General features: G+C 29.8%; 1 protein-coding gene across 6 annotated transcripts in view; it reads left to right on the top strand.

Annotated features, from left to right (window-relative positions):
• LOC145259796 (calcium-transporting ATPase type 2C member 1-like) overlaps positions 1-26115 on the top strand; it is a 204110-nt gene that overhangs the window by 169919 nt on the left and 8076 nt on the right. For all 6 annotated transcript variants that reach the window (XM_080117561.1, XM_080117562.1, XM_080117564.1 and 3 more), the window contains 12 exons: positions 783-925; positions 2437-2561; positions 4407-4504; positions 5177-5272; positions 9923-10012; positions 12824-12928; positions 15031-15187; positions 16600-16770; positions 19439-19587; positions 20445-20611; positions 22183-22251; positions 23239-23355. In XM_080117561.1, coding sequence (XP_079973687.1) covers positions 783-925; positions 2437-2561; positions 4407-4504; positions 5177-5272; positions 9923-10012; positions 12824-12928; positions 15031-15187; positions 16600-16770; positions 19439-19587; positions 20445-20611; positions 22183-22251; positions 23239-23355 — 1487 coding nt within the window. The remainder of the gene's footprint in view (positions 1-782; positions 926-2436; positions 2562-4406; positions 4505-5176; positions 5273-9922; positions 10013-12823; positions 12929-15030; positions 15188-16599; positions 16771-19438; positions 19588-20444; positions 20612-22182; positions 22252-23238; positions 23356-26115) is intronic.

Genomic DNA, 26115 nt, shown 5'->3' with positions numbered 1-26115 from the left:
ATAGGGACATTTAAGATTTGCTTTTATGGTAATCGGGACAAAATAACAATTTTATAATAAAATATTTAGAGATTTATAAACAATCGGAATCGGTAATTTAGTACGGAATCGGTAATTGTTTCGGAATCGGCAAAAATATTGGAATCGTCCCATCACTAATAAACATATGTTTATGGGGAAAATATGCTTATTTAATTATTTATACAAATCCTTTTATTTATGAAGCTCAATGTTTGTTAAATATAACTACAGAGCATATACAAATAAATGACAAAAAGTCTATATTGTAAATTCCAAGATGTTTATTTTACTGTTTATTTCTTTCAGCAAGTTAAACTGTTCAATACATGACATCACCTTTTTTGTATCGTAGAAACAGTCATAATTATTATGTCAATATATATATATATATATATATATATATATATATATATCAGTAGAACCTCTGGATACAGTGGCCCTACGATTTAGGTTTTTTTTTTTGTTTTTTGTTTTTTTTTTCAGATTATGATGTGGAATACAATGTTTTTCCGGCCCTTACTTACGATATTTTCCCCGCTTAACGGTGTTATTTATCATATACATATGTGTTATATACTGTACTGTATTTTGTTACTAATTTTTAATGTCATATCCAGGGATCCTAGTATATATATATATATATATATATATATATATATATATATATATTATAATCACATTTTTATTTTGTAACTGTTATTTTCCATGAAATTTTTAGTTTTTTTGACAATTTTCAATTCTCATTTTTTTTTTTTTTTTAGGCTCCCAAAACTCCATTGCAACTGAGTATGGACATTCTTGGGAAACAGTTGTCTTTTTATTCGTTCTGCATCATCGGTGTGATAATGCTCTTGGGTTATATTCAAGGACGACGTATATTGGACATGTTTACGATTGGAGTCAGGTAACTCACCCAGCTTTATATTATACAAGCTGTATTTACATTAGGGAAAACTAACTTAAAAAAAAAAATTTTTAAACTATCTGTCCCTACATGGCATTGCCCCATAGTGTTTTTATTTTGTTTTCCTGTTTTATTTAAACTAAGTAGGCTTAGTTTGTTGTTCTAAAATATAAAATTGGTTCAAAAATATAGTTTTGAAAGTTAAATTGATTTATTACAGTGTTTCTTTTTGTTTTTTTTTTCTTTGGGGCGACAAATTTATCATTTCACCTTGTATAATGCTACTAAATCTTATGATTGTAGAAAATGTCTGAAATTTAAATCATTTTGCATTGTCATGAGAAAATATTGAAATTCAGTGAATCTTAAGTTGTATCAAATGACTGTGCATCAAATCTATTAAATATATCTCAAACGCCTTTGTGTGCGTTTGTATGTCCGCTAAAAACTTTTGTCATCCACATCATGCAGGCACGAACATGGTATCATTAGAAAGAGTGATCTCTTGGACAAAAAAATATCGGAAACTAGGAAAAAATGATCAATTATTTTGTGTAGAAATATTGTTTACTTTGAAGGGGGTTTCAGATAAAAACTTTGCTTTCGACATGGTTTGCAAACCGAACATGGGCGAACCATCATTATGTTTTTCCATTTTAAGTAGCTAAATTTGCAATGTTATAACAGCTGTATCCTCGTGGGTTCATCAACAAGAGTGTTCGTTTACTTACTATGGGAGTTCGTGCCCAACATGCGTCAATTTTTTTTCTTTGTATTAAAAAAAATTTTTTTTTTTTTTTTTTTTTTTTTGCTTACAAAATTTTGCTTTTGGTTTCGCTTCTGGCTAATGTCACCCAAGTCTCTCTTTATTTTTTTTCCTCTTTACGACTGGACAATGCTTGCCCCACCCCACTAGTTTAATGTAAATCTGAAATATTTGAATTTTCTGATTGGAGGTTGTGCCATAATACATGTCCCTAATAAAGCTTTAAAGCCTTGTATCATGAAGTAACCACTGCTGTATATCTGACAACTGTGGAATCAAAATAACAAATGTGGGTGTAAGGGCTCCGAGTGGCATCCTGTTTATAGAAAAAAAAACCCTTGCTTGAATGAAGCAATAGTTATATAATAGAGTATTCACTCATGGACAAACAACCAATCAGAATACAAAGAATGGACTTGTCCATCTAAGCATAATGGAGCATTCCAACCTGCTTATATACCAAGACTCTAGCTTTTGATTTCAATCCATTAGTTTTAGATCAACTGCTCAAACTGTGCACTGACTACTAGATTTAATAACAATAAATGCTACAGATTCCAAGAAAAAATATGGAAATTTTGAGATTATTAAAATCTCTGTGTTAATAACTTAATAAATACACATTAAATTTTTTTGTTGCTTTTTTCTTTTTTATATTGATTTCAAACCAACAAAATTATTTCCATCAAATATAGTATTTTTCATTTTTTTTTTTTTTTTTTTTTTTTTTTTTTTTCTGTTCCAGTTTGGCTGTGGCTGCCATTCCAGAAGGTTTACCTATTGTTGTCACGGTTACTCTGGCCCTTGGAGTAATGAGGATGGCAAAACGAAAAGCTATTGTCAAAAAATTACCCATTGTTGAAACATTAGGTAAACTAAACTTTTACTCGTTCCTTTTTTTTTCTTTTTTGTTTCATTTTTTTTTTGTTTCATTTTTTGTTTCTTTTTTTTTGTTTCATTTTTTGTTTCTTTTTTTTTTTGTTTCATTTTTTGTTTCTTTTTTTTTGTTTCATTTTTTGTTTCTTTTTTTTGTTTCATTTTTTGTTTCTTTTTTTTGTTTCATTTTTTGTTTCTTTTTTTTTGTTTCATTTTTTGTTTCCTTTTTTTTTGTTTCATTTTTTGTTTCTTTTTTTCTTTTCTATTTTTGTTTTTTTTTTCTTGTTTCTTATTTTGTATTTTTTTTCTTTGTTTTTTTTGTTTCTTTTTTGTGTTTCATTTTTTGTTTCTTTTTCTTTTCTATTTTTGTTTCCTTTTTTTTCTTGTTTCTTTTTTTTTTTTCTTTTCTCGTTTCTTTTCATATTTCTTACGTTTTCTTTTTTTTTTTTTTTTTTTGCTATTGTTTACAGAAAATACCATTTCAATTGCTTACAAAAAATAGATATTCTTAAACCACTGCAAAAAGCCAATGCATAATCTGTTAACTCTGAAGTGACTTGACTTTCATGATTTTTGTAGAATGATAAACATGATCGTGAACGTAGGTCACCCATTGTTTCAGGGGTAAATACTAAATCAAAATCATCAACAGCATTTCTTCTGAACAACTCGTACAAAAATTCTCTACAACCTCAATAGTCTCTCCATCAAAATATTAACAAATTTACAGAATTTCCATTACTAACGATTAATATCTTGTTTAAGTTTTGGATTATGCCGCTGCTATTGTCTACAGAAAATACCATTTCAATTGCTTACAAAAAATAGATATTCTGAAACCAAAAAGCCAATGCGTATTCTGTGATTTTAATTTGCAGGGATAATATGTAGGGAGTTGAGCAGCAAGATGTCTGTTTACATTATACTTGAACTTAGAACAGAAGACTTTCTGGCATCTGAGGATCTCTACTGTGTATGGGGTGGGATTTTGTTGCGTGTTTGGCTTGTCGCGGGTATTTACGTCAAGGGAGTACAAGTGCTTGTAGTTCGTCGGAGCACCTACCATTAAAATACTTGTAAAACAGGCAGAGGCATGCAACATTTCATTGATGCGACAGAGGTTGAAGCCTAGCTGACAGTGTGGGACCTATTAGGTTGATGACTTTCTTTTGAATCCTGTCTAAGAGTGAGAAACTAGTAGCAGATGTACCAGCTCAAATGTGGCAACAATACTCCATACATAGGAGAATGGTGGCCTTGCAGAGGAACAGCATATTCTTAGGTGTTTCTTTCTAGCACGATAGAGAGAGCCCACCTTCTTTGCAGCAGCCTTCATCACATTCTTCCAAGTCTTTAACTTAACAAGTCGGTCATCTATTGTTTGACAAGCTACTAAATCATATCTTCCGAATAGCCCATGTGACACTCCCTTGACAATGCTTTTAAGACATAAATGAAAAGCAGTGAACTCTGTACAGAACCTTCGGTGCTACCAGATCAGACTGTCTAAAGATACTGGCTTCCTGATCTTAATACACTGAACATTAATGTTTTTTTGTTTTTTTTTTTCTTCTCCCTTTGCAAAACTGAATCGTATTCTACAAAGCCAAAAACAAAAATTTCCCTGTACAACCAAACCAAAACTCCATTAATAAATATTTGAAGTTATAAAGAACTTGAAACATAAAAACATTTTTCTAAAATTATTGGAATCGGTATTAAAAAAAGGTTGATATGCTGTAAAACAAAAACCAAAAAACCAAAAACTTTCCACTTTTTACTTTTGTAATTATTTTAATCTTTTCATTTTTTTTTTTTTTTTTTTTTTTTTTTGTACAGGATGTGTGAATGTGATTTTTTCGGACAAAACGGGGACACTTACTAAAAATGAAATGACTGTCACTCAAATCTACACAGCTGATGCTCAATATGCAGATGTAAGTAACATTTGTTCTCCATCTTCCAAGAGTTAATTAAAATATTTTACAAGCAATTTAAATATAAAGAAAGGAAACCTGCATTATTAGTAATGAGACGATTCCAATATTTTTGCCAGTTCCTATATAGATTCTGTTCTAAATTTCTGAGTACGATATAATTACCAATTCTGTTCATAATCCCAGACTCGGATAAATTACCGATTCCAATTTTTTTAATCTCTAAATATTCAACTATTGATTTTTTTATTTTATTTTATTTTTTTATTACTGTAAAAACCCATTTAACGTGCATATATTTTACCAAAGGAAGAAAATACATTTGTGTGTGTGTGTGTGGGGGGGGTGATTTATAGATTTTAGTTTTACTGGTAGTCTAAAATCTATAAATATTTAATACCAGCAATACAAAATTAATTATGGCTAATTAAAAAAGTTTTCTTTTTTTTCACATGCATAACTTAATCTGAAAATTGAGGAATATTTTAACACGTATTATATGCGACTAAAATATATAGAGAACAACATTAGGGAAGCAAACGTTGATTGACTCAGCTTTAGTATAATAATATCTCTACTGATTACTTTGTTATTTTCTTTGTTTTTGCAATACAATAAATTTTTAGTTTCAATTTTGAAAGTAACATTTTTCTAAATAAATTTTTGTCTTAGGTGAGTGGAGTTGGTTACAATCCTGACGGAGAAGTTATATGCCAAGGTGAAGCAATTCGAGAAACTTCCAATCCATCCTTTTATAAAATAGCCGAGGTAATTAGCAGAAAAAGAGATACTGCTGTATTTTTTTTTTTCTGACATGAAAACAAAATAATGTCATTACAGTTTATAAAAAATGGTTTTGAATGTTATTTTTTTTATCTTCTTGAGGTCACCTGTTCCTTCATGTGTCTCATACAAATTGTTAAATGTTATTCTTTTATGTACAAATGCAATTGGTTTTTGCCACGCTGATGAGCCATAATAGGTTGAAACATGTGTCCATGGATGACTATTTTTTTCTATTCATAAATGAATAAATATATATATATATATACACATCTGTACGCCTGCCAAATTCCATGTCTACTAAATGTTATTTCTATACATGCGCAAATATACATTTATATGTTTAATATTATTTATTTATTTTTTTTTAATTTTTATATTCATATGGATTTAAATCAGATAGTAACAAATAAGGTTGGAGAGCTACATGTTTTTTGGTTTTGATTTTTAACTGCTGGCACCCAAGTCGTTATAACTTTTGAAATCATTACTATATATTTGGTACAATATAATAATCAATAGAGAATTTGCTTTGAAATAATAAATACAAAATCTGCATAAATTAGAATATATTTGGGCCTATTTTACAAATCCTGCTTGAGATATGTTTTGGTTTCGATTTAAGCTGATGGCGCCAAATTTTTTTTTTTTTTTTAAATCACTAGTATATATTGGGTACAATATAATAATCAATAGAGTATTAGTTCTATAATAATAAATATAATAGAAATTTGCATAAATTAAAATATTATATTTAAGCATATTTTACAACTGGGTAATGCCAGACAGCCTGCTTTAATATGGCACTTCTGCATAACAGTGGCATGAGTCGATTGAGATGAGTTATCGGCCCTTGTTCTTTGAATGAGAAACGCCCTCTATCAGCCGTTCTGTGAACCTCAAATATAAACAAGTGTCTCTGAGAACGCAAAAATATATAATAATGAAATAAGTAACACAAAAATATAGGAAAAGTGAAACATTTATAGATTGTTTTTTAGAATTATTTGGGTTTTTTTTCTCCTGTAAGATTGTCTGAAATGTAGCAACATAAAGTTATTTTTTATTTATTTTTTTTTTGTTTTTGTTCACAATAAGATTGCATAAAAATATATCAAAATATAATTTCATTTTGTCAATGTAGCAAAATATGATTTTAAAAACATGGAACATTTATTGAGGTTTTTGCACAAACTTTTAGAAAGGTATGAGAAACGCCCTCTATCGGCTGTTCTTGAAACTAAAATACAACATTTGCCTCATCCCACTGTCGTACAGAAGTGCCATATATATATATATTAGTGTATAAAAATGTATACTTTTAAGTGTATATTCCATATAAAATATGCATAAATGATATACATTAGTTTGACTTACGCTTGCCAAGTTTCAATTTTGACCTCTTAACGTTTTTTCTGAATTGTCTATATATCAAGTTTCAAGTCTGTAAGCCAAAATTTTGTAGAGTAGTTTGGTAAAAGATATTCTGCCGACACAAGGTCACTTTTACCTGGCAAACTGCACAAAGCTAAGAAACCCAGGTCATAGTGAACCAACACCATGTACAATATATATGTACCTACCTGGTATTGCTCGGGCTACAGTGAAGTAATTTTTGTTTTTAATTGAACAAATAGTTCACTGCACAACTCCCTACTTAGAATGTCCCTATGGGTATGACCCCAGATTTGCAGAAGCCATTTATTCCCTAGTGACGATGTGCCTTGTTATGAATGAATTAAAACAATGTTGTTTTTAATCACGTATTTGCGCATTTAAAACTTAAGGTAAATAATTATTATAGTTTGCGATTTAAGAGGAGGTATCGTCTGTACTGATATTTATTATTATACTAAGAGGGGGTGCCCGGTGTTGCCCGGGTGTGTGTAGGTGCTGATGTTGGGAGGGGGGGTGTCAAAACAACAGTAGGCAGCCTGGGTGGAAAGAGGTGTTTAAAAAAAAAAAAAAAAAAATGGTAGTAGGTAGGCAGGCACTTGAACTCGTAACATGAAGATGAAAAAAAGGTTTTAAAAAAAAAAAAAATGTGACGTCTTTGCTGATGTCTTCATGGCATGACCGGAAGTCCTGAACGTTGAAGTTAAATGTAGTCAATCCAACCATGATGATGACTTTGTGAAAATGTCCACGCACCCCTCTTTGTAAAAAAATTGACCAGTTGAAGGTGAAAGAATTAATGTTTTTCGCTAATTTTTTTTTATATTCGTCATCCGAAAGATCTAGCTTGAAAACGATACTGATTTGGTCAGGATCCGTCACGTGTGTAAAAAGTTTTTGACAGACATACAAACACACACACATTTTGTCTTTTATATGTTAGATTATATTGGACTCAACATATAGTAATGATTTAAAGTTAAAAAAGATGACTTGTGCGTCACTACCGAGAATCGAAAGCAAAACGTTTAGCTTTCGATCTACTTTTTCCTTTGACGCTAATGATTTTACTATGGAGACATGTTTACTGCAAGGCTAAAAATTAAAGCATGAACCAATAGGTATTACGTCACAGATGCATAGTCGTAATGCCGTCATTCGACCTTCACCTGGCAAATTTCATTTTTTTAATTTTTCCACTTTTGCTCCGATTTTTTTTTTTTTTTTTTTTCCCCCAGCTGAAACCCAAATACAAAGTTTCACATGGATTCGAATACTCTATATATGAAGTTTTATGTCTGTCGACCAAAAACTGATGGAGGAGTTTGGTAGGCAAAAGTTTTTAAACAAAACTATATATGCATACATAAATATATATAGAATGCAAATATAACACAAGTATAAATCATGTAGAATATCTGTATGGATATAATTACACGTAATAGTAAACAAAATAAGAAAACCGGAAAAAAACTTATAAGGAATTAATTAAAATGAATGTTTAAAAGAATATGCGAATTAGCTAGATCTTTTGCAAATAAATACAATTCCACACTTCGTATATAACAAAGTTGTATTTTCCTTTTAAACTAGTGAGGGTACCCGGCGTTGCCTGGGTGTGAAGAGGTGGTGTAGTAAGGATATTGAGCAAATGCAAGGCATAAAAAATTTTTTTAAAGTTAAAAACTGGAAAATAAAGAAGTGAACAAAAAAAAAATCACATAACCGTTTAAATGTTAAAACTTCCAACAAAAAAAAAAAAAAACCCAAACATTCTTTATGTGGATGCTAATATGAAACCTGGAGTTTACAATGTGGCCCGATATCCATTGCACCACAATGACATCATTACATTAACATTGTTTTTTTTGTTCTATTCAAACCAATTCAAGAAAGAGCACTAGATGAGCATGTGTGGTTTCTGAAGTCGGTTAAAAAGGAACGATTTTTTTGCAACCCTCCCTTGTTTTAAACAATCATATCTATAAGAAATAATTGACCGTTTTTTCTGATTTTCACATATTATTCAACTGAGACATCACTCTTTCAGGTGGTACCACTTTCGACCCGGTTTGGTGCCGCTGAGAAAAGTTTTTGGCAGACATACAAACATACATACACATAAACAGACGTTTAAGATTTATATAATAGACTAGCGAGGGGTACCCGGCGTTGCCTGGATGTTTGGAGGTGTGTGTGAAAACTCCCGGGGGGGGGGGTTTAAAAATGTTTTGGTAGGTAAGTATGAGGATGGAACCTGAACCGTTGAGGCAAAGTTGTAAATTAAAGTGTGAAAAAAAAAACTGTGCAACGTTAACGATTGCCCCACCGCGAGATGCTAACGGAAACACATTTGAATTTATTTAATTACTTGGATTTGGCAGGTGCCCGTTTTAATGAGTTAATGAGGTCAAGTTTGACTGCGGGATAGTATTTCATTTACTGCTGAACGCTTTTTTTTTCCCCCCAAGATGTTATAGGAAAAAGACTAACCCACATGCGGCGAGCGACAAATGTTGAATATTTATCTTCCCGAAATCAAGCGAATTAAATAGACAGGCGAGCTTCGTTGTTAACTGTGAGATATTACGATTTATATGTGATATAAAAAGTTTTAAAAAGTTGTGAAGCGACCGACCGCTTCTCTGAAAAAAGCCTTTTGTAGACATACAGAAAAAGTGAACAGACATACAAACATGCATACATTTTCGCTTTTATATTTATAGATAAATAGAAAAAAGGGTTTTTAACATGAATATCAATACACAATAAAACCAAATTTATAGGCGTATAGATTGGGGGGAAGGTGTATCTGAATATCACCTCTAAAGAAGTGTTTCAAGTTTTTTAATTTCCATCTTTCTCATTTTAAGTATTCTTTTTATTTCGTCTATGATCTGTGGCAATTATTAATGCTTGTCTCTGATGAGCTGCATAATAGCATGAGGACTGTAATTCCTATAATGTGTAAGGTAATAAAGGAAAAGGTATAGGCATTCACTTATTTTATGATCACAAAAGAATTAAACAATAAAAATATCGACAAATTCTGTCGTTTGGCCATTGGAATGTAACTTAGCAGCGTGTGCGCGTGTATATATTTTAATTTACACAAGATTCTATTTATCGATAAATGTCGACTTTGAAAATCCGACAAGATAATTTTATATGTTGAATTGCATATGTATGTGTTTTTGATTTGCTGCAAAGATCTCCTACAATATGTTGATATTGTTTTAGGTTGGCAGTGTGTGCAACAATGCCGATATCACATTAAATGGACTTCATGGACAACCGACTGAAGGGGCCTTGATTGCATTGGCCCTCAAGGTAAGAGGATTTGACTTTTTCACATTAATATCAAATCCGATGTCTATAAAAAACAAAAAAAAGCGTTTAAATGATAAATCCTCCTATTGAAATTTGAACCCGCAACCTTGATTTACATGCTTTATTTGGCAAACAAAAAGTTCACAAAATAAAATTAGGGAGGGAAGATCTATGGTCAACCGTGTCACTATACTTTAGATGGGATTATGCTAGTTAAAGTTCTCATTCACCATAATATCACAAACACACCAGGGGGTCATCATACTTAAGATTCCCAAATCAAATCTTTTTTGTTTTGTTTGTTTTTCTTTATATATATAAATAACATATATGTATGTGACTAAATTGGAGGATGGGGGGATAATTTTCTTTTTTTTTTTTTTTTTTTTTTTTTTTGTGTGTGTGAATTTTCATACCACATTTCTTTTTTTTTTTTATTTATTGTTTATGAATTCATCTTGACATACAAGAAGAATGCCCGATTTTGTCTGCAGTAAACAGTGTTTGTTTTTGTTAAAAATAAAGAGATGTTAATGAAAATCTAGAATTTTGTAAAATTATATTTTTTTTTTTTAAATAATTTCTTTTACAAAAAACAAGTATTCAAATATGTGGTTTGATAGATTTTTTTTTTTTTTTTTTTAATAAAATTTAACTAAAAATTTTATCCATGGTAATTTTTTTTATTTGTTTTAAATAATTTCTTTTTTATTTGCATTAATTTTTCTTTTAAATAATTTCTTGGACAAAATAAGTATTCAAATATGTGGTTTGATATCTTTTTTTGAAATCTAAAAAGTTTTATCGCTTGCCAACAATTAAGTACAGAGAAAATAGAACAACCAGATACAAGGAATCCGAAAATCTTACAGGAAATTATTTCATGGATGAAGTTTGATATCAGCAACCAATTTTTGACCTAACACCAAACTTTCACGAGAAACACTCGTCTAGCCAAAACCGCTATCAATAATTTTCCCGACTCTTTATCTGTGCCTAAACCTAAATGTAGATTCCATGAACAAAGCTTCTTTCTTAGAACTGCACGCCTGTGGAACTCTGTACCGTTTTCCTGCTTTCCAGCTGACTACGAGTTGATTGTCTTCAAGTTCTTGATAAACCGTCCCCCTAAGTAATCCAATTTACAAAATTTCCACTACTTATGTTTACTACGTTATAATCACATTGACTACTGTAAACCCATCAACCCTCATCCTCGAGTGGCCTCCGGGCCTTGATAAGTGGCGACTGCCATGTAAAAAAAAAAAAAAATCGTTTGCTGCAGATTTCGAATCGGGAGTCCTTCTGGTTTGCCTCCTTTGTTTTTATTCTTCTCTTCATTTAAATTTTAAAATGTGTTTCTTTTTCTATTATTTATTCCCCCCCCCCTTTCAAGGTGAAGCAAAATTACATTTTCAAGAATTTGTTAATTTAACATTTAAAACGGTGCATTTTTTTAAAAAATATTTTATCTTTTTAACTTTTCCTCTTTTCACGACAAATATTCATGACTTCAAAGAGAATTACGTCCGACTTCAAGATTAAGTGCTCATTTAAAACTAGCAGAGCTACCCAGCATTGCCCAGGGTAAATGTGTAACATAACTTCTGTCCTTATCTCTTTCTTCTTCCTCCTCCTCCACTCTTTATTTCTATTTTGCCCAGCCCATACCTGTCTTTCTAGACACACACAGAGTTGACGTAAGGGAAATAACTCGATCAGTTACTTCCGTTTACATAACATTTAGAAGATGTATGATTTCATAACACTAAATGATATAATTAGCCATTTAACCTGCAAATAATGAATCTTTAATTTTAGATATCTGTGAGTTCGTTTCCTATGAACTTAAAAACGCCTGGGCTGATTTTTATGAAATTTCACATGAAGATACTTTATATGCCTGGCAGTGTTCTAAGATAGGTTTTGTATCAGAATGTCTTTGATAAGTATTGATAATCGAAATAATCCGATGAAACAAGGAACAGGCGATTTTGACTAAAGTTAACACCTCAACACATCACAAGTGCATTTGAGAAGTTTTATTTCTGCAGAAGCAGTAAAGTCTGACATATAAAATCAACAGTAAGTTCTTTGATATGACGGGTGCGTTCGTAATAAATGTTTTTGTTTAAAGCATAATTGAAGCATGATACTCGACTTTTTCATTTTAAACTTAAATTCAAGCCATTATATATTATTTATAAACTCTCTACAGTGCAATGTAAACTACAATGTATTGTGGACTGTCACTGTGGGGAGGCATGTGAATCTTCCTTTTGATGCACCGTGATGCGTCTCCAACTAGAGCAATCGATTTGATTGAAAAATGGGTGATTTCACCAATTTTGATGACAATAAAAATATGGGAGTATGAAACATCCGTTGATCATAATTCGATCCCTGGCAACATCAGATCTCACTAGTTATAATATATGAATACCAACTTTCTTTGTGTTTGTTGTGTATTTTTCAAGTTTTAGCTGCACATACATGTATTCGTCTTTTCTATAACAGATGTTGACTATTTTAAAATATTTTTTATCTTCCTCCTCCCCTTCAAGATTGACATTCATATTGGCAAACAGAATTATATTCCATTTCAAGAATTTATTTAAAATGTCACCTTTTTTTTTTAAATGCCTATTTTATTTATTTAAAATGTCACCTTTTTTTTAAATGCCTATTTTATTTATTTAAAATGTCACCTTTTTTTTAAATGCCTTTTTTATTTATTTAAAATGTCACCTTTTTTTTAAATGCCTTTTTTATTTATTTAAAAAAAATTTTTTCAACTTTTCTGCTTTGAAGATGAACATTCATGATTGTAAGCAAAATTATGTCCGACTTCAAGAACTAGCATTCAGCTCTGAAAGCAAATTCATGGCGGTCAAATGTGTCTTCAGGTACAAACAGGTAAGACAAAATTTTCGTTCGTTTACGATTTTCTTCGGCAAATAATATTGTTATGTATTGCAACCCTACACCAGTAAGTAGAGATTATGTTAACTAGTATGAATTTTGCTAAATTAAGTACATGTCAGGATGACCTAGCAGCAAACAGAAATAGACCCAGTGCACTTAAAGTGATTGAAGCAGGAGCGGGAGGTTAAGGGTTACCTCTCTAGATAAAACATGCTAGAAATGCAGGTGTTGAGTAATATAACAGATTATGTCACGTCTTTAAGGAAGAGAACAGTTTTGAGCAGTCAAAGTCAGGAAGCGAGAGAGATGCTTCTGGAAATGTAGAGAGAATCTAAGTAAATATTGTTTTGAGACTCTGCCCATCAACCATTTTGATGTTAAGGAAATATGTGATCTCTCCCCCAAAGAAAAAAAACGCTAATAAAACCTTTAAAACCGCAGCAAGTCTCCATTGTGTTTCCATGCATGTATAGTTTATAATTTTTTTTTTTTTTTTTTTTTTTTTTTGCGGACTGTTATCCTCGTCATAGTTGTTGTTGTCTCACCATGTTTTTGGCAAACTTGGGGAGGCTCCATGTTTTGACAAGCTTCTGAGTTTGACCTTTACTCCTGATCTGAAATGGAACACGTACATCAAGTCTGTTGCCAAGGTCACTGGAAAAATAGTGGGATTCTTTTACCGCTCCAGAAGATATCTCAATACTGATGCAATTCTCTATCTATATAAAAGCCAAGTACATCCAAGGATGGAGTACTGCTGCCACATCTGGGCAGGAGCTGCTAAAAACAGCCTATCCTGCCTTAACAGAGTACAAAATAGACTTCTTGGCTCAGTGGGGGATGCCCTTTTCTCTTCCCTGCAACCTCTCTCCCACAGAAGAGACGTTGCAAGCCCGTCTTTGTTTTATCGTTATTTCCATAGCAAGTGCTCATCTGAGCTCCAATCTCTGGTCCCTCCCTCACAAATCTTTCACGATAAACATCCGTCTAGCTGAAACCACTGTCAATAATTTTCCCCACTCTTTATCTGTGCCTAAATCAAAACGTAGATTCCATGAACAAAGCTTCTTTCTTAGAAGTGCACGCCTACGGAACAGTTCCATCTGCCTATTTCCCACCTGACTACAACTTGGATGTCTTCAAATCCAACATAAACAAATTCCTGATGAACTGCCCCCTTAAGTAAGACACTTTATCAAATCTCCAATACTAACAATTACTACAACACTATCCCATTGATTACTGTACACGCAATAACGCTTATCCCCGAGTGGCTTCCGGGCATTGATAAGTGGTGACCCCCATGGATAAAAAAAATAAAAATAATCTTCTGGCCTGCTTTGAGTAGGTTTGAAATCGCTATCTTCAGTCGGTGCTCCCCTAGAACCGTAGAGAGTCAACGCTTCCATCCACTGTTTTAAGTCTCTACGGTTCCAGGTGAACATTGTCTGAAGATAGCGTTTTCAATCTTACTCAAAGCAAGCCAGAGGAATAGTTTGCCAAAACGTGAAACAACTATGAAAGGCAGTAATTACTGGGGATATAATTACAAAACTCAGTGTTCCTATCCTGTTGCGATTAACCACCTGAAGAAGGCCAGAGGATGAGTTGGCCAAAACGTGGTGAAACAACTACTATGAAGATGAGGATAACAAATAAACAAATTCACAAATTACTCATCTCAAAAGATTCCAATAAAAATAATTTATAGATTTATCTCGAGTTAAACATACGCTCAACAACCATAAAAGGATCAATGGCCCACACATTGAAAAAACGATAAAAAAAAAAAAATAAAGACCAGCGACCACGCACATCTGTACAAAGACTTTGTTCATTGTTTCTTGATCATTCCCTCGCAGTAATTGACAGGTGCACAAATACATGCTTGTTGGAAACAACATATGCAAATTGTTCGTTTAATTTCATTGAACTTTTGTTTGTGAAAATGTCACAAAAAATTAAAAAATTTAGTTGGAAGAAATAAATTTATATTTTGGTTTAAAACTTGAAAAATAAAACATCTTTTGTTTCGTTAAATCTTGGTTGCATCAATTTCGATTATCAATAACTTCTCTTTCTTCAATTGTCAGGACGGTCCACCCGTGTTCTTTGTGAAAGGTGCTTTGGAACGGGTCCTCGAGATGTGTACCAAATTCTACCACCACGGAAGCATCTTACCGTTGCATGAAAGAAATACGCTTGATTATTACAGTCAGGCAGCCAGGATGGGAACTGCAGGATTGAGAGGTCAGTTTTTCCATAATCTATGAGTTAAAATTATTTACAATGAAATGTGGGTGATCTTACAGCATAGTTAACAACTGAGAAATTGAAAATAAAAATTTTAAAGATAACTTTTACCACACGCATTAAAATTTAATTTTCTAATCTATGTAAAGGAACAGTTGTCTGTATGTGTGTCTGTGTGTTTGTTCAGAGAGAGGAATGGGCTGAGTAGAGGAGAAACATGGAAAGGCAGATAGTTTTAATATGAATATGTTACTTATATAGGGTAATGCCAGGTAGCCCTGCTAGTTGTGAATAGGTTTAACATATTCTTTTAATTTTGAGTTCTATACACACATATCTATATACATATTCGATTAGCATATTTTCGCACGTCAGATATTTTAGTTATAACCTAAAAAAAAAAAGTTATTTCTCTTGAACTGAAGAAAATAATTATTGAAAAAAAAAAGAAGCAAATCTGCCATGACAGTTGGAAAAGTAAACAAAATGTATTTCTCATCACAGACTTTAATTGTCGCACATCCAGTGGCTTCTACTTTGCCATTTTGCCATGTACGTTGTTGAATCAATCTGTCCTCAGCTTATTTTTGAGTTCGTATTAAACCAAAGAAGCACAAAGTGAATCGCTCCATGAAATTCTGATCTTCATGAAAAACTTCAACCAGAACAATCATAGTGAGATTTGAAACAAGGTTTTATAGTTGGAAACCATTCCTCACGTCATCTTGTTACAGATTGATGGTTTGTATGTTTTATTGAGACACAACCTCCGAGTTTACCAGACTGACTCAGCAGTCAATCTGGTTTTTAGGATTGAACATTCATTCTCAAGTTTGTGCTTTTACAACGCACATTTGAATTATGCACTCAAACTGATGACTATAATATCAGCATTTTCAAAAAGGAGATACAATATGGCACAAAATAACTGCAAATTGATAAAACCTGGAGAAACAAATATTTTCAAATGTTTTTTTTGATAATTAATATTTGATTAAAATTTTGAATTTTGATAATTTCCATTTTTTTTTTTTTTTTTTTTTTTTTTTTTTTTTTTTAAATAATTTTAATTTTTAAAAATAATTTTCATTGCTTTGTTTTTTTTAAATAATTTCCATTTTTTTTTAAATTTCATTGTTTTTTTTTTAAACAATTTCCTCCTTTTGATAATTTTTATTTTTTTTGGATAATTATCCAAAAAAAATGAAAATTATAAAAAAAAAACTGGAAATTATTTAAAATAAAAAGCAATGAAAATTATTAAAAAAATTATAATGTTCATTGTATTTTTTTTTTTTTTTTTTTATAAATTTCCATTTTTATTTTCTTTTGTTTTTTTGTTTTTCTTTTTGATAAAATTAATTTTAAATCACATTTGTAATTTTCAAATTTTTTTTTTTTTTTTCCAGTGTTGGCTATGGCATATGGTGGTGACGTGAAGGACTTAATATTTGTTGGTTTAGTTGGAATCATTGACCCCCCAAGGCCGGGGGTCCGTGAATCGATCAAGCGACTGATGAGGGGAGGAGTCACAGTCAAAATGTTGACTGGCGACTCTGAAGAAACGGCTAAGGCCATTGGTAAATAGAAGCATTTGACATTTTCGTTTCAAGATTAATAAATAATGCTACGAACCCCAACCCCTCATCGACCCTCACCCTCTGTTCTCAGCCGTTACTCCCTGGCCCTAGATTTAAGAAATGCAACTTACCAACATGAGAATTGCCAACAATGGCTGAATTTGAGAATTAGCCCTGTGGTATTGTGTTCCACAGATAATTCTCAGAAAACAAATTTTGCTCATGAAAGTTCAATTTTTACTGTTAGAAGCATGGAGTGTGAAAAGAAAAATTGTGTAGTGGTTGTAGCCAGATGAGATTTTGTTGTAAATGTTTTATGCTTAGGGAGAGATGAGCATCATGCAAATAATGATCAAGAGAAAATGGGTACAAGAAACACTAGCAATGTCTCTTCTGAAAAAAAAAGGGGGAATGGGGGGGGGGGGGCTATACGGAAGAGAAGAAGCCATCCATCACCATATTCCGAAGTCTTGCATTCTGTCAAGACAGGAAAGGATACTCTGAGTATCTGAGTAGCTCCTGCCCAGATGTGACAACAGTACTCTATTTTGGGATGTATTTGGCTCTTATACAGGTAGAGAATTGTCTGGAGTGAGATACCTTCTGGAGCGATAGAATGATCCAACCATTTCTCCAGCAATCTTCACAACAGGTTTGATCCTAGTCTTCCATTTGGCACTTTTGCACGTTGCGTACCAAATTTCTGTGATGTTGGCATCACTCGACAGCTGATCTAAACTGCCAAAATATGCCAAGCATCAATCAGATTTTAAAAAAATGCTTGGAAAACATAAAAACGTTTATCGGATAATAATTACAACAACAAAAATAGAAAAACAAAAAAAAATATAACAGCCGTATTTATTAAACGGGGGGGGGGGGGGGGGCTGATTAAATTTCAACCAGAACAATCAAACAAGGTTTTATAGTTGGAAACCATTCCTCACGTCATTCTGTTACAGATTGGTGGTTTGTACGTTTTATTGAGACATAACCTAATTTTTTTCTTTTAATTTATTAAAAGCACCTGCTGCGATTTTATTTTCTTTTTTTTTATGTGCGAAGCGTTTTATTATTGCCTTTTCGTTGGCTAATCAACTTGATAAGCACTCAGCATATTCCAGTGATTTATGTCAGCTGCTGGCCAAACTCAAACCGACATTTACGGAAATCCAGTGCTCAAAGTGCAAAAGTGCCTTCCACTTTGAGGTTCGCAGTGAAGGTCAGTCCTAGAAGCTTATCAAAGCAGTGGGCTTCTCCAAAGAGAGAGGCATTCATTTCAACTGGGGAGAAGTAAAAATTAGAACAATGGTGGTGAAAGGAAAGAAACTTGGTTTTGGACGTATTAAAAGTAATCTCCCACCTTTTTCCCCATTGCACTACAGTTTCCATGCCAAAGAGAGAGAAACAAAGATCTTTACATTAATGCTCTTCAACGTGTTGCCATAGATGGTTGTGTCATCTGCATAGATGTCAAGTAATGAACTTTGAATGTGCCTTGAGAGGTTGTGCTCAGATTAGATCCATAGGGCATTCAGACTTTGCTCATCAACGACCAGATGCATTAAAATAGATAAACCACAAGATTATGGCATTGCCCATTTTGTCACATGATTATTTTGTTGATGTATCAGAGTGAAACGTGGCCAGTGTGGGTTGGAGACATGTGTTGCATGATGAGAAATGATATGAAAATGATGCGATACATGTGTAATGTGAGCCTTGAAGACACTTACGCCTGATGACTTCAGGGGACGATTAAATCTGAAAGTGTAGGGAGATGTGTGCAGAACAGGAAACTTTGTTGGTTTGGTCACATTGAAAGACAAAGTTCCTTTTATATAATAGTAATAGATATTTAAGACCTCCTTTTTACCTTCCTATTCACGTAATTCCTTTTTTCAAGTTCTATGTTTGTTTTTATTGTTGTATTTTATATTTCCTTAATATATACCTCCTTCATTTTCAATCTAAATGTTCTTAGTTCGCTTTTATCTATATTTTGTTTTGTATAATGCTGGCACTTCTGATGAGAAGCATTTAGCTTCGAAATGTCATTGCTTAAGAGTTTTTTTTTTCTCTATCTTAATCTTTCCTTATTGATCTGATGTTATAATAAAGCTATATGTAACTTTTATTCCTCATTTTTTATTTAATATATATATATATATATAGTTACTGTATTGTATCTACATTTTGTTATTGGGAAGTAGTATTTTCCACTGGAGAGCCATGTATTTTACAGCTGTCCTGTTTTTAAATCTTCAAAACAGCTACATGGTAAGCAGCTGATGATCCCTGTTTTCTATTTAACAATTTTAGTTAAGTTTTTTTTTTCTTTTCTTTTTTGTGTTTCATCCTTATATAATTGAATTCTGTTTTGTAATTGTAGACTTTTTAGACGTCGGCTTATGCAACTGCTAAGTCAGTGATAGATTAAATTTAGTTTTTTTTTCTCGGGAATTTAAACTGCATTTTTTATTTTTACATTTTTTTTTTACTCAAAGAGTCTTTAGACTGATGTATATATGTATGTATGTATATATATATATATATATATATATAGCTTTCTTAGTTACATCAGTATTATCAGGTGGCGTATCCATATGTTGTTATATTAATATTTTTGAATAATTTGTTAATTTTATTTTTATTCCTTTTGCCACAGGTGCTCGTCTTGGTTTGACGACAATCGGTGCTGGTTCACTGTCAGGAGACCAAATTGACACCATGGATATCAGCAAACTTCAAAAAGTGATCAATAATGTCACTGTGTTTTTCCGAACAAGCCCAAGACACAAACACAAAATTGTAAAGGTTAGTTTTAGCCTTAAAATTATATTTTTTATGCCTTCATTATATTAAAAAAAAACAAAGTCAGGCGTGCATTTTTCACTCTGAATCTTGAATCTTTTTGTTTTTTGGTCTTTTTAATATTGTTTTATTTTTGGCTCATCTGTTGCAAATAATAAAATTTGGTGCTGGTCCAGAATTCATTTCGTATTAGAACAAAAACAAACATCAGCACTTGTACAGTTTAATCAACACATTAAAAAATGAAAATATCGAAAAAAAAAAAAAAAAAAAAGGTTATATTGTATGTATTCGTTTAGGACTGAAGATCTCCGAAAAAAAATTTCATTTAATTTCATTGAGTAGTTTTTTTTTTTTTTTATAGCGGAAAAACGTTTTTATGAGAGCGCGTTGAAGTCGGCCATTATGGAAATTTTTAACACGCCACGGGGAGATAACTCTATGTAAAGCGCCGATACTCCCTCCCCATCTTTATTACGAGCTTTTCTTCCTAAAAATCGACCATTTTGCTCGGTATCATAAATTGTTTTTTCGCTGTAAAAAAAGAAACTACTTGATGAAATTAAGTTAAATTTTTTTTTTTTTTTTTTTTTCCGGAGAACCTCAAAAAGAAGAAAAAAAAAATCAACACTTCATAATAATACAACCCGAAACTCTTTATGATCTCAGGCTTAAGTGACCTGGAGGATCTGAACCGTGTATTTTATGATGGGTGAGATGGATCCAAAGATTAAAATTTTTGCCCCCCACCCCTCTCTAGACTTGTACTTAATACCCCCCCCCACCTGTCATGTGGTTTATGCTTATTATATCCTTCTCTCTTGACTGTATTTATTTCTTTCGTTATTTGTTCTCGTTAGGCAATGCAGAACAATGGTGCCGTCGTTGGAATGACTGGAGATGGTGTCAACGATGCTGTGGCTTTAAAAAGTGCCGATATTGGAATTTCCATGGGGAAATCCGGCACAGACGTATCCAAAGAAGCAGCAGACATGATTCTTGTGGATGATGATTTTTCCATTATTCTGTGAGTAAATCTTTATTTCATTTACTTTTCTATTGCTGAAAGCTTAACCAATCTGAAAAATAGACGACTCGAACAATCTTGTTTTGCCAACCAAGACATGATTTCTGCAATGTTTTGTTTATTAAGCTTTACTATAAAAGAAAAACGCCTTCTAAAAAACATTATAAAAAAAAAAAAAAAGGAACATATCTTCCTTCATTTTTCTTTAAATATTAATTATTAAAACCCCTCCCCCAAAAAAAAACTTGTAAAAAAAAAAAACAAAAAAAAACAGGAAACTGTTTGTTTTTCAATTTTCTTTTCCTTTATTTTCATTGAATTTCTTTTTTTTCCCTTTAATTTTGTTTTCCTCTTTTTTTTTTTATTTCCGGTTATTGTTCTGCTAGTTTTTGACCAAAATTAAAATAAAAAGAATTGCAAAAAGAACAAAAAATAAATTGAAGACAGAAAAACAATTAAAAAGAAAAAATTATTTTTTGATTGCTGATATTTCTATTCCTTCAACATTTTGACCTTCTTCAAATTTTTGATTTTCTATTGGAATCAAAGAATCAATTTTTTTTTTTTATCCTTTGTTTTGGATGCAAGAGAAATAATTCAATCAACCTTTTCAGTGCTGATTTGGAATAACGAAAATCGAAAAATTTTATTTCAACTAAAACCAATGTTATCTGTTTAATTGCCATGTGAAAATTAGTGAAAAATTACTATATTATTCCTAGAGTTAGGACAACAGCATATATTTTTCATTGTTTTGACTCTCGAGTGTGTATACGTTGATATCTTATATGCTTTTATATAGTGATGTGGTTCTCAGTTGATTAACTGTGTCGGATATATACTCGAGAGTCAAAACAATGAAAAGAATGTTCTGTTGTCATAGCCCTAATTATTACATAAAACTTTTACTTTCACGATCCAATTATCCACTATTATTGTTGTTTTTATGCAGTTACCTCCCCTGCTATCATAAAAATTCTTCTGTTTATTATAAGTAAAACTTACAATTTCTTCAGAAGCTATTTAATTTTCTACTTGATTTTTTGCTTTTTTAAATTTTTGGATATGTTACCAATTTCGACATGACAATTAAGTAGATTCTTTATTCTGTTTTTTTTTTTTCTGCCATAAATTCATTTGCTGGGTTTCTAAACTATTTACCGTCTTAATAGCATTGCATTTCATTTTGGTTAGGAACAAAGTGTAGTATCTGTTCTGATGCTACATCTAGTCTATTCTGTCCTCAGTCAGTGAAGATGAAATTCTTCCAGATTGAAGTAAATTTATTTTTATTTCAATCCAGAGGGCCTTTTTTTGAGAAACAGGATTGTCCTCTCATTAAAAACTGTGTCTAACTTTGCTGTCATGGAGAAACAAGTAAATAGAAACCTTATATTTTTGCTTAAATTTGATGAATTGTTGATTTTAACAAAAACAAAACTTTTTTTAGTCCAAAGAAAATTTGAAATTCTAAATAATCCCAGGAAATTTAACAATAATTTGTCATTCCACAAATTTTTTTTTTTTTTTTTTTTACAATTTTATGTTTTTCTGTTAAAATATTTTTCCAGGTCAGCCATTGAAGAAGGAAAGGCCATATTTCATAATATTCGAAACTTTGTCCAATTTCAGTTGAGCACGTAAGTATCCCCCACCCGTTCCATATATCTCTCACGCACACATCCCATCATCCACTTCCATTTTATCGGCTTTTAATCTTTTAGATTTTCTTTTTTGTATGAAAATAGTTTCTTTTTGACTTCCATGTACTATTTAGTATAATTTCTGCCATGTCATGCCAGTGTGTAACAAAAAAAAGTCCTTCTGATTAATGTTTATCTCATTTCAGTTTTGCATGAAAAAAAAATAAGCTTTACTAGTGTTGGGACGATTAATTGGAATAGACCCCCCTCCCCCCCAAAAAAAAAAAAATCACAACTTTTTAGGGTATCAGATCCAGAAAAATTTGTGCCTATTTTCCGATGCTAAAAACGATTCTTTTCATTGTTTTTATTTGTTTGTTCTTGGTTAAAACTTAATTTTCCATTGTTTGTATTTATGATGAAATAATAGTTTTTTGATTTTAAACTTCAAGTAAAATTAAAATCTTATAGATCATCTCCGTACATTTCTATATTTAGGAAATTGTATGTACATTTTTTTTTTTTTTTTTTAATAGTTGTTGTAGTACCTCCCCCACCCACCCCAACCCCCGCCCTACATCATCTAAAAAAACAACTATATTTAGAAATTTAAAAGAATTAGAATCAGTAATTGTATCAGAATTGGGAAAAATATTGAAATCGTACCATCACTAGTCTTTATTTTGAAATGCTTTTTTTTCTCTCTCGAATAGTTCTATTTTTAACAAAATGTTATAATCAAAATATATTTTTAGTCTTTACTTTAAGATGTTTTTTTTTTTTTTTTTTTTTTTTTTTTTTCAGAATAGTTTTATATAATAAAAAAAATAATTTCTACTTTAAAATGTTTTTCTTTTATACATAATTATGTAAATATTTGTCAGTTGTACATTAGTAAGACTTGGAAGACTTCTACTAAACAAAAATAATCGTTTAAATTGACACGTTTTTATTTCATTTTTTTATCTTTGCAAAATTCAACAGGAGTATTGCGGCACTGTCCCTAATTGCACTGTCGACAACGATGAAACTTCCAAATCCATTGAATGCCATGCAAATTCTATGGATCAATATTCTTATGGATGGACCACCGGCTCAAAGGTAAAACGATTTGCTTGGTTTTTAATGTCTTATGCCATATCAACCCCCCCCTTTTTTTTAGTGCATTTATAATAATAAAATTTATAATACTAAATATATTATATTATACTATAACATTTATAATACTAAATATATTATACTATAACATTTATAATACTAAATATATTATATTATACTATAACATTTATAATACTAAATATATTATACTATAGCATTTATAATACTAAATATATTATATTATACTATAACATTTATAATACTAAATATATTATACTATAGCATTTATAATACTAAATATATTATACTATAACATTTATAATACTAAATATATTATACTATAACATTTATAATACTAAATATATTATACTATAACATTTATAATACTAAATATATTATACTATAACATTTATAATACTAAATATATTATACTATAACATTTATAATACTAAATATATTATACTATAACATTTATAATACTAAATATATTATACTATAACATTTATAATACTAAATATATTATACTATAACATTTATAATACTAAATATATTATACTATAACATTTATAATACTAAATATATTATACTATAACATTTATAATACTAAATATATTATATTATACTATAACATTTATAATACTAAATATATTATACTATAGCATTTATAATACTAAATATATTATATTATACTATAACATTTATAATACTAAATATATTATACTATAGCATTTATAATACTAAATATATTATATTATACTATAACATTTATAATACTAAATATATTATACTATAGCATTTATAATACTAAATATATTATACTATAACATTTATAATACTAAATATATTATACTATAACATTTATAATACTAAATATATTATACTATAACATTTATAATACTAAATATATTATACTATAACATTTATAATACTAAATATATTATACTATAACATTTATAATACTAAATATATTATACTATAACATTTATAATACTAAATATATTATATTATAGCATTTATAATACTAAATATATTATACTATAACATTTATAATACTAAATATATTATACTATAACATTTATAATACTAAATATATTATACTATAACATTTATAATACTAAATATATTATATTATAGCATTTATAATACTAAATATATTATATTATACTATAACATTTATAATACTAAATATATTATATTATACTATAACATTTATAATACTAAATATATTATACTATAGCATTTATAATACTAAATATATTATACTATAACATTTATAATACTAAATATATTATACTATAACATTTATAATACTAAATATATTATATTATACTATAACATTTATAATACTAAATATATTATACTATAGCATTTATAATACTAAATATATTATATTATACTATAACATTTATAATACTAAATATATTATACTATAGCATTTATAATACTAAATATATTATACTATAACATTTATAATACTAAATATATTATACTATAACATTTATAATACTAAATATATTATATTATACTATAACATTTATAATACTAAATATATTATACTATAGCATTTATAATACTAAATATATTATACTATAGCATTTATAATACTAAATATATTATACTATAACATTTATAATACTAAATATATTATACTATAACATTTATAATACTAAATATATTATATTATAGCATTTATAATACTAAATATATTATACTATAACATTTATAATACTAAATATATTATACTATAACATTTATAATACTAAATATATTATACTATAACATTTATAATACTAAATATATTATACTATAACATTTATAATACTAAATATATTATACTATAACATTTATAATACTAAATATATTATACTATAACATTTATAATACTAAATATATTATACTATAACATTTATAATACTAAATATATTATATTATACTATAACATTTATAATACTAAATATATTATACTATAGCATTTATAATACTAAATATATTATATTATACTATAACATTTATAATACTAAATATATTATACTATAACATTTATAATACTAAATATATTATACTATAACATTTATAATACTAAATATATTATACTATAACATTTATAATACTAAATATATTATACTATAACATTTATAATACTAAATATATTATACTATAACATTTATAATACTAAATATATTATACTATAACATTTATAATACTAAATATATTATATTATAGCATTTATAATACTAAATATATTATACTATAACATTTATAATACTAAATATATTATACTATAACATTTATAATACTAAATATATTATACTATAACATTTATAATACTAAATATATTATACTATAACATTTATAATACTAAAACACAATCATTGATTGGTTTACATTACTTTATTTATTCAAAAAAATTTTGTTTGTATACAACTTAATCACGTTAACAACAGTTCTTGTTACATCACTGATGTTAAGCAATGTTGATCCTGGTCAGTATCAGATGGGTGACCAATTTGGGAATTCCCGCCATTGTATGTAGAAGGACGCCCGCCAACACCTCCCCGCAAGAGTTGCAAAAACCTTATGTCATCTCCCCTCACAGGGATATACATGTAACTGGAGACAGTTTATGAATTTCATACTCCCAGGAAACTTCCTCCTGGAGGAAGCCGGTTAAATCTGCTTGAGGGTTAGTGCCGCAATTTAAGTTTTTTTTTACAATATTTTATAAATGTTTCGATGTGAGTTTGCGTACAAATAATTTGGAAG

This window comes from Euprymna scolopes, chromosome 35 (assembly GCF_053919585.1).
Source record: "Euprymna scolopes isolate OS-2025 chromosome 35, ASM5391958v1, whole genome shotgun sequence".
In the NCBI taxonomy this organism is placed as follows: domain Eukaryota; kingdom Metazoa; phylum Mollusca; class Cephalopoda; order Sepiida; family Sepiolidae; genus Euprymna; species Euprymna scolopes.
The sequence above is the reverse complement of the archived record's forward strand: the minus strand, read 5'-3'. Positions and strand labels throughout refer to the sequence as shown.